The sequence below is a fragment of the Cyrtonyx montezumae genome, unplaced genomic scaffold, assembly GCF_038088225.1.
Source record: "Cyrtonyx montezumae isolate F1298 unplaced genomic scaffold, pur_monq_1.0 scaffold_3, whole genome shotgun sequence".
Lineage (NCBI taxonomy): Eukaryota > Metazoa > Chordata > Aves > Galliformes > Odontophoridae > Cyrtonyx > Cyrtonyx montezumae.
The window spans coordinates 112,444,087-112,458,140 of NW_027072034.1; the positions used below are offsets into that span (position 1 = coordinate 112,444,087).

Here is a 14,054-nt window from a genome sequence, read left to right on the forward strand (position 1 = left end):
TTCCAGGAGATCCCTGTCATTTTTGTACAGGAGAGCCCAGAACTGGACACAATACTCCAGGTGAGGCCTCACCAGGGCAGAGTAGAGGTGGAGTATCACTTCTCTTGACCTGCTGGCCACGCTGTTTTTAATGCACCCCAGGATACCATTGACATTCTTGGCCACCAGGGCACATTGCTGTCTCATGGCCAACCTGTCATCCACCAGGACACCCAGGTCCCTTTCCTTAGAGCTCCTCTCCAGAAGGTCATCCCCAATCTGTACCGGTGCATGCAGTTATTCCTCCCTAGGTGCAAGACTCTACACTTGCTCTTGTTAAACCTCATCTGGTTTCTTTCTGCCCAACTCTCCAGCCTGTCCAGGTCTCGCTGAAAATAATGCAAAGATTGAAAAATAGAACAGAATCACAGAACTGTATGAGTTGGAAGGGACGTCTGGAAACCACCTAGTCTGGCTAAAGCAGGTTCCATAGAGCAGATTGCAGAAGGAAGTGCCTGGGCAAGTTTGGGATATCTCCAGAGAAGGAGACTCTACCACCTCCCTGAACAGCTTTTTCCAGTGCTCTGTCACCCAGAAAGTAAAATAAATAAATAAATAAAAGATAAATAAAAATTGCCATGTTTATACAGAACCTCTTATGCTCCAGTTTGTGCACACTGCTCCTTGTCCTGCTGTGGGGCATCACCAGAAACAGCCTGGTCCCATCCACTCAAGTCTCACCCATGAGATATTTATAAGCACTGATAAGATCTCCCTACAGCCTTCTGTTCCCCATGCTGAACAGTCCCAGGGCTCTCAGCCATTCCTCATATGGGAGATGCTCCAGACACCTCATCAACCTGGTGGCCCTCTGCTGGGCTCTCTCCAGCAGTTCCATCTTTCATGAACTGGGGAGCCCACAACTTGCCACAGCACTCCAGTTGCAGCCTTTGTGGGAGACGAAATATTATTTTTGCATTATTAGTAGAATGAGATGTTATCACTTCAATAACAGAACATTGTACCAAAGGGACATACCTCAGAACTTGTGCCACAAGACAAGATTTTGACTATGGCTAAAGAACAGCATATGTCCTTTTTTGAGATATAAAAGGAGAGTCTGGCTGTGCTTTACTTTATGAACACTGCTTCCCTGGGGAGATCGCTGGGGAAAGGAGGTTAGGGAACCTTCAGAGACTCCTTCCCACATGCCAAACTAGCAGACTGACATGCGCATGCGCAGAGCACCCCACGCCCTCCGGCCGCCAGTCAGGCGCATGCGCAGGAAAGGATCGCGCCACGCGCGCGAGTGGGGGCCGTCCTGCCCGGAAGTTCCTATTGCTCGGAAAAAAGGGTAGGTAGGGAATGGAGGCTTCTCAGCTTCACTCTGACTTGTCCTTTTGCACCTTAGTACTTCCAAATTCCTATTCGGTAGCTTTTTGCCCACAACTTTATTATTTTCTGTCCTTTTCTAAGTGAGTTAATTTTGGCTACGTGGTAGTGACCCCCGAGCTCCACCCCGTAACAACTCGGCCCCGTGTACGTAGGTAGTTGCTGGTGTGACAACCTCCGTACCACAGACGCACCGCCCCCTGAGCGCTCTGCAACGCCCTAGCCACCAAGAAAGGGCGGGACCAAGATTTGAGTGACAGGACGCTCGGAGGGCGGGCAAAGACACGACAGCCAATAGTAACTCCGGCTAGCCTTGACGAGCAGATCTCACAGCCAACCAGATTGAGCGTCCTGGAGGAAGGCGGGGTGCCCCGTTGCTACGGCCGCGCTGTTGCTAAGGCCGCGTCGGAGCGCCGTGGTGGCTGCCGCTGCCTTCCCAGCCCGCCGCCTCCCCCTTCCACGGGACGGGGTGATGGTGAAGCTCTCCGCCAAATGCCTTCTGGCAGGTGAGTCCGGCCTCCTCCGCCTCGCGGGGACGGGTGGGCCCCCTCAGCGAGGCGGGAGCTGTGGGAGGGCGGTGGTGGCGGGCCCTGCGGCCTCGCAGATGGGGAGAGGGGTGGGCAGCGCCCAGGGGGATGGGCCGGTAGATACCGCCTCCCCCGTGCGCGTGGGAGAGCGTGAAGTGCGGTGCGATCAGCTGAGGAAGGGCTGGGTCTGAGCCAAATGGGCGTGGGAGGCTGAAGGGAGAGGAAAATGGGGAAAAGGGGCCTCAGCTCAGATATAGGGGATTGTGAGAGAGCAATGCACGTGGAGCTCTGGCGAAGAGGATGAGGACAAAACGTGCCTGCTTCACAGGGGCTTCTTTTTTTTCCCTAAGTGAACTGGAGGTTAATCTGGGGGAAAAAGTGAGGTGAAGACACTGCTTTATTCAGTCAGAATGGATTATGGAGGTGCTGAGAAGCGACCGTCGATGCTGCAGGAAGGAAAGGCTGTTCACTGGGTGCGTGGTATCAGCCAGGAGCATAGAACCAGAAAACCTTGGTGTACTCTCAGGTTAACTCTTTGCTCCGAATTTCTCTTCCTTCATCAAACCTTTGTGGATTTTTTTTCTTGGTTTTGCTTTTTCCTTAGAAGCAAGTAACCGTCATCTTGCACAGCTAAGTGCAAGCTTTGGCAAATGCAAAAGAGTGATTCTCCCTACTGCCCCTGCTGATAGTTACCATGGACAGCATGAGTGCCTTAACTGTCTTCAAGATTTGAAATTTGCACATTGCTTCCTGTTTGGAAGTTTCCAGCTCCAAGTATTGGTTTTCTTTAATGTTACCAAAGGCCGATTCCATGACGTTCCTGAACTCAAATTGGTTTTCTTTGTATGACTCAGTTATATTCTTAATCCCAACTGAGTTTAAAGCTGCTTTTTCAATTCTATTCACAATGAAAACAAAGGCTCCGTTCCACGTCATGGAATCAGATTCGTTTGTAATGCTCCTAAATACTAGGACAGTATCTGTATCTTGTTGAAAATAATGAATTAATGCAGCAGACTAGGCAAAATAACTTCTTTCTTTCAGGAGAGATGACTATAACGAAACAGATGTAAGGGGCAAGAAGCCACAATAACCTAGAGAGAACAAGAGAATGGAATTACATTGGTAGAAGCAAAAACATCTGAAGTAGATCAAGAAACTCTTGTGTACCTAAGGAAATGAATGTGAAGAATAGAATGGCTGACAGTATTGGGAGCTGTGTCGAGATCAGGGAGAACAACAGAGGGGAAAGGACTTTTGTTAACTGAAGAGAGGCTATTAACTTGACAATATAAAGTGATTCCTGTGTTATTTCAAAGGTAATTTGCAGACACAGACGAGCATATTGTTTGAGTTTACTTTGGCGACACACATGAGAGGGTTTTCTTTGTAAAAAAAAAAAAAAAAAAAAAAAAAAATAAGGTGCTCATCGGTAGTAGGCATTTTAGAGACAAGCAACCGTTTTCGGCAGAATAACAAATATGGATGGAATAAGTTCTGTGGGATTCAGTATTTGCAGATGAGAGCAAACTAAATGGGAAGTGCAAGGAAACTTTTTCTGAGAAAGAAGCGTAGTGGGCTGAGAGAATGGCAAAGAAGAAGAAAAGAAAGGAAAAAAAAAAGCTGAGGTTGTCAAATTAAAGAAAAGGAACACATTAGGTAGGAATTTGCACTGGATGTTAAGAATAAAAGAAGCTTGCACAGTTCATAGCGGTGTATGCTCCTCTAGCTCGTTTTTCAAAGGCAGATCTAATTATCTATTGAAATACAGAATAGCTTCCACTCAGAACAGAGTGTTGTCTTCAGCACAAGCTTGAGCTGATCAGGGAACAAACAAGCTGATTTACCAGATTTTCCTGTCTAAATATTATGAACCCAACTCAGCTCAAAGTAAGCAAGCATGCTAAAAACGTTTAAACAAGAACTGCATTTGGTTAACGCATCTAGGAGCAATTGTTAGTATCAAAAATACTCTTCGTTGAAATATTGTGTGAGAAGAGAACTTTCCCAATCTCCTTCAGAACACCATCTTTCAAGTTTTAATAGAGCCAAAATGTACCCCGTTACTGAGTTTATTTATTACCAACGTAACACAGAAGATTTGTGTTCCAAGCTTGACTGTCATGAATGTTCCTTTCAGGGTAAAGATAGAACACTGAGAGAGTTAATTCCTGGGTTTTGTCCCTTTGAACTATCCAAGCTGCTGAAGGGATATGTGAAGTGAAGATAAGCTCGCTGGGAACATTAAGTTAGCTTTCCTTCTTCAAGGGCTGTGATCTGTTTCGTGGAATGATTTGGGTTTACTTGAATTCTGAAGTTCTCCACCGTCACTTAAGGTCTTGTGGAACATTGTAACATTGGACCAAAGAAGGGCAGAAATTTGCCCGAATTGTTATGCAAGCGACACCAGTAAATCTTTATTCTAGAGGAGCAAAAATGAAAGCCCTTTAGTTTGCCTTCTATACGGGGATGAATCAGCAGGCTTCCTTTCCAGCCAAGTGACATTTGCTTCTGTTATGCCCAGGATGTAACTAATGAGCCACCAGCAGCGTTGAGTCAGCAAGAGCTGCTCACTTAGCAGGGTCAGCAAGAAGAGTTCATCGAGGAATGTTACCAGATTAAGCTGCTTTGTAGTATATGGAAGACCTATCACTCCGCTAAACTCAGTGTAACACTAACAAGGGTTTGAGTTTGCAGAAATGTGTATTTTAAGGAGGAAACAGCAGCCCTGTCTCCCTCATCGTGTCATCATTTTCTTTGTGTTGCCATACCTGGAAAATTTGAGTTCCTAGGTAAAAGCAATAGGGTAGATTCCTTAACACAAATTCTATAACAAACAGCAATTCAACCCCATCTGGGAGCTCTTTACTAAGCAAAAACCTGATTTCAGCATCAATATGCATAATAACAATCTTTATTTCATCACATAGGTAATACATTTCTGATTTTGAGACCATTACCTTGCCTGCATTCAGAATTGTCGTATTCAATGTGCTGTGACATGATAGGAACAGAACTGAGGGAAAATAAGATTCTCTAAGATTAAATAATTCTATTTTTTATTTTTATTTTTTTATCTTTGGTTTTGCAGGTGATCCAGCTGTGGGGAAGAGTGCTTTAGCTCAGATGTTTCGTAATGATGGGGCTCATTTTCAGAAGAATTATACACTGGTAAGCATAAGTTACATGACAAGCTCAAGCTGCTATCCAGCAGCTTTTCTAAGTTACCTGAGAGAAATATGAACCCTAGAACAAAATAACTAGTATGATTTGTTGAGGCATTCAGGGTGGGTCTTATATAGTTTTCTGTGTCTTGCACCTTAGAGTCTGAAGAGAAATGATTTAACATTCTGTAAGTTTTTACACTTTGTGGGTGCTGGCTTTGAAACAAAGGAGAGTAAATCAATTAGTTTCTATAATTTTCATTCTGAATATTTTCCTGAGCTTTTGTGTTGTGAGAGAGTTCCCCCCTTTAGGAAATACTCCATGAAAAAGCATATCTGAAGGAGAAAGCTCTTAATTCCAACTATTCAGTGTGCATGTGGACATTGTGCTTATCACTATGCAAACATGAAGATGTTCTCCATAGCCCCAAGATAATTATAATCTGCAGAAACTGTTCCCAGATGAAGAGGATACAGTTTGCAGTCTTTCAGTGAGATAATCAATGGTGATGACTAATCAGAAGCAGGATAAAAATAAAAGTAAATATAAGTAAAGTAAAAAAAGGAAAATATGAGTGCAGGGAAAAAAAAACAACAACCCCATATTATGTTTATTCATTGAAATAAAGATGGAAACCAGAAGTTAAGGATAGAAATAGAACAAACAAACAAGCTACAAAGCAGAATGAGATAAAAGGTGGAAGAGGCACAAATAACCTCAGTCCCATATGTTAGCTGATCACATGGTTGGTGCAGAATGTTCCGAGGCTGCTTTAGAGCAGCAGTGTGACAATGAATGTAGCCCCATGGATTTCAGCTAATATGCTAGTGTACAAACAAAGCTTTGAACACTGGTACTCGGTCTTTTTCCCATTTGAGCAGATCTACACACCTGTGATGCATAAGGAGGACTGTGTTAGCAGAGCTATGAGGAGCATTGCTGAGTTCCCAGCAGTCTGTTTGATGGGATCATAGTGATTTGCAGAAATTGCCTCAATCTGATGCATAGTTGGTATGCAGTTGGGCAGGCTCTTAAAAACTCTTCTGATCCCTGTTTTCCTGATTCTTCTTGACAGACAACGGGCATTGAACTGTTGGTGAAGGCTATATCAGTTCCAGAGACAAGTGATAGTGTGGTGAGTTTTTCTGTGACATAAATTGGGTCAGAAAGAGACATCTGGAGCTCAAGCCTCCCTTTCCATCTCATTCCATTAGAAGATTGCACTGCATATTTGTAAGGCCATTATGTTGCAGTAAGGAAAAGAGACTGGTCATGTGCAGTTTCTTACACTCCAGGGTTAGCTTAATCTTAAAATATGTTTTACACAGTTATATCCAAAAAGACATCTGAAATCAAAGCTGTTGCAAGCACTTTTTGCTTTCTGCTCTGACTTTTAAGATGATCAGGTTTAGTTCATGTTTCTTAGAACTACAGAAGATGAAACTGTTTCTTTTGCTTGAATACCATTTTATATCCCACTACCATAATGTGGACATGTGTGTCATTTTATACAAATATCAAAAATGAGCTTTTTACTGTCCCACTCTTCCCAGTGTTCTGTTTCCAGTGGAGGTAGAAACAAGGCCTAGGGCATTGGAGGTAATCCTTTTATCATTTATACATGAAAAAATAGCCACTTCTTTTATCCAACTGTCTGAAGTTGGGATATGCACAGTGCCAGGAGCATGTTTCATAGGGACATAAGACTGCTGCACTGAACAACACGCAGGGGTGACAAGTTCCAGTATTTACTTTCAAAACCTTTCTCTACACTGCAGTATTCCTGGCAAGAGCCTTCTTTCTGCTTCTGCTTTCAGGAATTCTTCATTTTTGACTCTGCAGGAAAAGATCTATTTTCCGAGATGCTTGAGAAACTGGTAAGTGTTATGTAACAGTCCTCTTCTTCCAAAGGAGTGCTTTTGCTTTGAAGATCTGAACTCCTCAGTCTGACAGATATAGCAAACTTTGTCTTTAGTGTAAATGGGAGCATTTACCTCAGTTGCCAATGCTTTCTCTTCTACCTCTCTGAAACTTGTATAAGTGCTATAATAAATACTTCTAAGAAGGATGGCAGATAATCCTTCAGTTTTCTTACAAAAAGTAGGGATTTTTAACTGAAAATAGCTGTGTGGTGTTGGTTAAAGTTATTTCTATTTCTCAGAAATACATCTATTTTGCTGCTACTTCAGCAATGGTGTTTTTCTGTGTTGTAATGATATCTTGATACAAAAGGACACGTTTTTGTCCTTGAGCATAATACTGCCCTTGGTTGTTCTGTGTGGGTGTTGTTGTTGGTTTTTTTCCCCTTCAATCATTCCTGTCTTTACTGGTATGGTTCTCCATTGTAGTATGTCACTTGAAAGATAGAATCAGTTAATTGATATGAAGTTTCCCAAGACAGCTAAGTCAAACCTAACGGTTCACTGCTCTACAAGAGGCAGTTGTACTGTTGCCCTTGCACCAGGTCTGATTTGCAAAGGACCCCTTTGGAAGCTGACTCAGCTTCTCAAACTGGCAGAAAACCTTTCTACTTTTTTTCTCTAGGATTAATTTTGTGCTGATTGAGCATGAAGAATCAGCTTCCCCGGGGATAAGATGAGTGCCAGAGCTGGTACAAGTAAAGGAACAGGACTATAAAGACAGAAATGAGGAAAGAAAGCAAGACTATATCACTCATTGCCAGCTATCCATTTAATCAACTCACAGAGATGTGAAACCTCAACCCAGGCACAGGTTTCCTGTGTATTAGGCTTTTTATTTTTATCTTAGCATCTGTGTTTGCCATGCAGATGCAGGCTGGCTGTTGACCACATCGGTTTCAAGAGAGCTGACAATGTTCCTTTCTTGCTGTGCAGTGGGAGCAACCAAATGTCCTGTGCCTTGTGTATGATGTCACTAATGAGCAATCTTTCAACAACTGTGCCAAGTGGCTGGAAAAACTGAGGGCACAAGCAGTTGGAATGCACATCCCAGGTAAGAAATGGGTGATATTTTTGCTATCTGCTCCCCTCTTATATGGCAACAGTTGCTTCTGTTGAGCAGTGGCATGGCTTCCTCCAACTCGCGGTGCAGATAAAGACATATATTTCAGATTATTCCTCAGTAGAACCTTTTCTACATAGTCACACACTGTTATGCCTCCCCTTAACTTTTTCAGATACTTCTGCAATGTCTCAACATTTCCTGCCAATCAGTCATCATTTCTGAGTTGTTTTTCCTTTGTTTCTTTTCTGCAGGTGTCTTAGTGGGGAATAAAACAGATCTAGTTGGTCGTCGAGTTGTGGAACAGAAACAAGCACAGGAATGGGCTGACAAACATGGCCTGGAATACTGTGAGATGTCAGTTGTGAGTATCTGCTCTTCTCACCATCTATAGAAGTGGGTATTTGTAAAGTTATCTTCTCTTTCATCTGAGGATAAATTACTGGGGACTCAATTCCACTTACTTGTCCTCTAACTCACCCTCAGTTTTAGTCTATCTTTTTGTGAAGCTGTTTGAGCAGAAATAGTAAAATGCTTATTTTATCTGTCATTCACAATTTTCTTTTTACAGAAGGAGATGAAAAATTTTGAGGCCCCTTTCAACATCCTGGCAAAGTCATTCTACCAACTGTACAAAGAAAAAGTGGAAATCTTTCACTCACTAGCTTGAGGGTCATGACTGGGATGACTTAACTTCTGAGCCTCTTTTGGTGCCCAGAATCGTATGGATTGGAATACAGAGAGAGGAGAAAAGATGAGCTTTTTGCTTCTTCACAGTCATCTTCTGGTAATTCAAAATAAACTAGAAATAAGAGAATGGAAAGACTTTCTTTTGGAATTGCTAGCTTAATGTCTCCTTCATGTCCCTCTACCTTGTTTCTCTGCTCACTGAAAGTCTGTTAGGTTGGAGGAGCCAGGGAGTAAAAGGGGGAGGGCAGAATGGAAATAGCCAACTTTTTGCCTTGATAGTGCCTTTTCTCATGAATGAACAAACTTCCTGCTGCTACAGACAAGGATGTAGAGGTTTGGAGGAGGAGAGAGGAAGCTGACAGAATATTTTTCAGCTTAAGCAACCCAGCATTGGTGCATACATTGCAGGGCAGGACTGATTCAGCCCTACCAATTGCAAAGAACTTTCAGTAGAAAGTCTGTGGCCCAAAATGGACATGTGGCATCTCAGGTGTGTGAGGATTGAATTGGATTTAGGTGTGTTTCTGGCAGTGCCCAGAGATTGACACCTGTTTTAACAGTGTTATTCATGTCAGCTCTAGGATTGATATAGCAATGAATAACACCTCTTTGTAATGCCTGGAATGTGGTTTTCTTCAGCAAGGCTCTTCCACTGCGGGTCTGTCTTGCATCTGTACCACTGTCACTTGGTAATGTAGTGCCCTCTGCTGGACCCAGGTCACAAAATTTCTGAAGAAGCTGCCTCTGTTGAAGCAAGCAGGACTTTATACAGTCGTAACTGAATTGGTTTAAAAATTGGTCTGTAAAATTGGGTCACGTGGTGAGAATACCTCTTTTATTCCAAGGGCAAGTCTAAAACTGAAATCCTCTTTCCTTCTTCATGCATTTGTTATTTTATTTGTTTTTGTGTCACTTTGTATCTTGTCAGCTGAACTTAGCAACATCACGTTCTCATTAGGTTTAATTCTCAATCCCTAACTAGAATCAGTCTTCTTTGTTGTTAAACTTCCCCTGCTTATCCTTGAATTTCGAAGTACAGGCCGTGATTCCCATTTCAATAGTGGAAACAGGACTCAGGAAATGAAAGACAAACTGGCTAAGTTACTTTGATTCGGCCATGTACAGCTTGAGGTTTTGTGTCAGAAAGGGCAAAAGCCTGGACAGAGCTCTCTGTGTGAGACGTTGACACTGCATATGTAAGAATTGCTAATATTTGCTCATGCAGTATGTGAAAACATCCTTGGCCTGGTACTGCCTTGCAGCTGGACCTAATACTGGAGAATTCAAAACTGTAACATTTCTCCTCTTCCAAAGTTGTTGTAGCCTCCCTTGGGTAAGAAAGGCTAATTTCTGAGGATAATAAACACCGAGGAGTTTTTCGGGCAAGCTTTTCAGGAATCTGTGTTTCAGTACTTTTATACGAATATTTTATAACCACTTTTATGCCCAGTGCTAGGAATATGACTGCAGATGTTGTAGCAGTTTATGAAGCACTTCAAGAATCTGGAATAGCAGCTGGGCTCATTTCATTGGCAACAGTATGTTGATGCTGGGAATTAGCTAGGGAGCACGAATACAAGCTGAAGAGGTTAAGCAGGCACTGAACCTGCTGGAAAAGAAAATAAATAGGCTTATTGTTGTTTTGTTTTTCACAAATCCAGTTGGAAAAAAATGACAACTAGCTGGGAAAGCTCTTATTCCAAGAAGAGGAGGACTCTGTGTGCTTAGGGTCACTAGACACAGCTCACCTTTTTTTGCTTGGATTGACTTTATCTTACATGGGTAGCCTTGTTAATCCTGGGGGTGTCTGTTGATTTACACAGGTTGAATAGAAGTTTGCCTGCAGGTGCTAGTACCTCTGGCTATTAGGAATAAAAGTTATTTTGGATGTTGAGCTAATCTAGAGAAGGTAGTTCATTTCCTCCTACTTTTATTGATGATGTGATTGCAGCACAAGACAGATATTTTTTCATATTGAAAGTAGCACGCCAGGTGTGTGCCACCTGTGATGTGGTACGTGGGGGTGGGGGAAGTGAATGCCTTAGCTGATGAAATTAATCCTGCATGATCTTTAACCTGTGAGTTCAATCTCTCTGCACTGGAAAGACCTCCCATAACTTCAGATAAACAGTCTAAATGCACCAGTAAGATGAAGATTGGTGAACATTGTTTTACAAAATGAACACAAAAGCTGGAAGATCTCATTAAGGGAGTGCTGGTGGTGATTTATGATTTATTGGGAAGCTGCTTCTGATAGGTTAGTGAAGAAAAATGCATCCCATGCAGAGAAAGATATATTGCCTGAGAGAGGAAATGTATAATCTAATTAGATAGCAGTAGGGATTCACCCACTGCCCCTTTCCTTCTTTCTGCAGGTCAAGACTAGAATTAGAAAAGAGGTTGTGTCTAAAGCATGTAGCCTACCTTGCTCTTTACAGCACTGTTTTGAGAACTAAAGTAGCATAATTTAATGTCCTTCAAAATAGTATGTTTGGTCATAAACATCTCCATCATTCTGAATGACAATATATTAAAAGGATAATATATTGTCCTTCTTAGCTATTAGGCTATGTCATAGCAGCACAGTGCAGGTGATGCTATTTTCCTAGTTTATATGTGACCTTGGTTATAGAAACTAGTAGTGAATGGTGAGTGGAGACCATGGGAATCAGATACAAACAGGCTATGGAAAAGTTTTGTCTATAAAGTGAGGACGTTTGTTTGCTGCTTATAGCTTTTGCATCTCCCTGAATTATAAGTGCTGTGGAGGACAGTGTGGGAAAAGCAGGAAGAGGATGTCTGCTGACCGTTGTTGTCTTCTTACAGCTCCTCTGCTTTGTGTTGCTGCAGGTGTTGAGCATGCATGTTTACAACCAGACGAGCCCTAATTCAACCAGAACTGAAATTTCAAAAGAAGGAAAAGAAGCAGGCCTTTAACCATCTTTAAGAAGTATATAGTCCTTTTTCCTTCTTGGTTTTGTTTTGTTTGCTTGTTTGTTTTTTGATTAGGGGGAAAAAAAATGTCTTAACTCCTCAGAGTTCCTCCTTACCTTTCCTTTGGTACTCATCTCTCATGTTTCTGCTCCACAGAAACCTTGTTACACCTGTGCCCTGTTCTACATGGTATGACACATCACCAGCTGATTTTTTTTAATGTTTTCTAATTTCTTCCTTGACTATTCCCAAGACTATAAGACATTTTGTCTTGGAGAATTTAATATATGAGCAGAAGTAGAATTTTAGTCAAGTTGTCTCAGAAGAATGAACCTCGTCAGCACTGCCATTCTGAAATTTTACTGGAAGTTCATTTTTGTGAAGTTGTCTAATTAAGGATGCTTTCCTAGTTTTGTTTTGTCTTGCCAGACATTTCTACCATGGGGTGAAATGCAGGATGTAGAATTTCAGAAATATTAATCTTTATTGTGGGATTTAATAAGAATTTCCAAGTTGATCATATCGTGATAAGATCTGTTCAATCTTAACAATGGAGTGGTCACTGCTGGTCATAATAAAGCAACACATATACTGAAATGGGACTGACAGAACAATTTCTTCTCAAGATCTGTTCATTTTACAGACTTAAAACTTAAGAAAGGACATCTTTTAGAAAATTGATCTGATAAAGGACACTATTTGGTCCAGTGTTATTTCTGATATAACTTCAGTGACTTAAAGGGCTGGATTTAGTCTCTTATGCCAACTGATTCCCTTGGGTAAGCTTCATTTCTTTACCTTCTATACATCTTGGTCCGATCTGACCTGATAGCAAAAGACACATGATGTTGTTGAAAATGAAATACTGCCTTGGGGCAGAAGGATAAACTGTGGCCTCCTGAGGTCTTCCCAGCAATACTTTCTATAATTCTATTAGATTAAGTGGGGAAAGAAGTAATGTAGAAAGCATAAAACAGGCTAAGTCATAAACTAGCAATTAAAGTGGGAGCTGGGCTGGGCTACAGCAGAAAACGTACAATCTATCCCAATTAAGAGCTGTATCTCAAGAGAAACCAGGAGCCTGACGCAGGTGCTGACAGAAGGGAAAACACTGCATTTCTATTCTGTAGGCAGCAAATGCTCTCTACTGGTGCTTACACAGATCCATGGGGGTCCGTACCCTGCTCAGGACTGTGCTTTGCTCTTAATAATTACTGTATCTATGATATTCAGCTGACAACAGCTTGCAGTTGTTTTCTCATCTGCCTGTATAAAGCCAGTGGTGTGATGGCAGATCTCTATTAGTAGAAGGAAGATATGTCTGTTCTTGACACTATCCATTATGGGACCCCTCATTCTGTGTTCACAGACTTTCTTTTGCCATTTCATCTCCACTTCATAGAGAGTAGCCACCACTGCTTGTTTTTAGCAAGTAATTTTTCCATCTTCTAGATGATACTCTGTGGTCCTGGGGCTAAGAGGTTTCTAGGACCTTCTGCAGCAGAGGTGGATTGCGAGCAGGAAATGTTCAAGGGCCATGTTGGCCCCCTCAGCATTTCTTTTAGCCTGAGGGCACATCATCTCTCTGCTTCTCGCATCCTATTTTCTCCTCCTGCTGTCATCTTGCCTTGAGAACAATGTCTTCTGTGCCAGTTGTCCTTGGCTCTGTTGACCCGGAACAACAAGGCTTGGGGGAGGGAGAAAGAAGAGAGCATCTCAGTCTCGAGTCCTTTCAGGTGTTGTGAACACTTAGGTGCTATGACTCCTTGTCGACATCACCTGAGAGATGGGGATGTTGCTCAGTCTAGAGTGTAATTTTCTGGCAGAAGACCTCCAGATGAGTCCCAGCACCCTCATCTTGGCTCTTCAGAGCTTGCTGCGGTGTAACTGGCTGTTCTCATTCTGACTTGGAGTTGTGGTTGTTTGTTTGCTTATTGTTTTGTTTTTACTCCTTGGGGGGTCTTTCTCGCATTCTTCTGTCACAGCTTCACATATTTCCTCCCCTAGAGCTGTTTGTCAAGAAAAGTCTGGAATTGCTCTCTTTCTTGGTCTCTGAGATCAAATCCAAATTTGGCAATGTTTAAAAGGGAAATGTGACAGACCCTACATGTCAAGCTGGGGTCAGGGATGGGGTCAGTTTGATGAGTTTCCCTCCAGCCAGATATACATCAGTTGGAGATATGTGGAGCCTGTTATTTCTGTACAAGTACTGGAAAAATAGACTATGTGGAGACTTTTAGATAGGGAGTGTGAATGGAGTAGGTATATGGGCAGAGCTGGTGAGCTGCTGTGTCTCAAACAGTGGAAATGCTGGAGCAGTAGAGGAATAGGAACGTGCAGGAATGAGTGGGTTCTGTTTTCCTTCATGAAGAGCCCAAGGAATTT

At 42.3% G+C, this 14,054-nt stretch overlaps 1 protein-coding gene across 1 annotated transcript; it reads left to right on the top strand.

The window, feature by feature from the left end:
* Positions 1-1,818: 1,818 nt before the first annotated feature.
* IFT27 (intraflagellar transport 27) lies at positions 1,819-12,960 on the top strand. Its single transcript, XM_065743034.1, has 7 exons — positions 1,819-1,877; positions 4,990-5,069; positions 6,139-6,198; positions 6,881-6,940; positions 7,919-8,036; positions 8,300-8,409; positions 8,617-12,960. Exons 1-7 carry the CDS (start codon positions 1,844-1,846, stop codon positions 8,713-8,715), a joined length of 561 nt encoding a protein of 186 aa, XP_065599106.1. The 5' UTR covers positions 1,819-1,843; the 3' UTR covers positions 8,716-12,960.
* Positions 12,961-14,054: the final 1,094 nt, after the last annotated feature.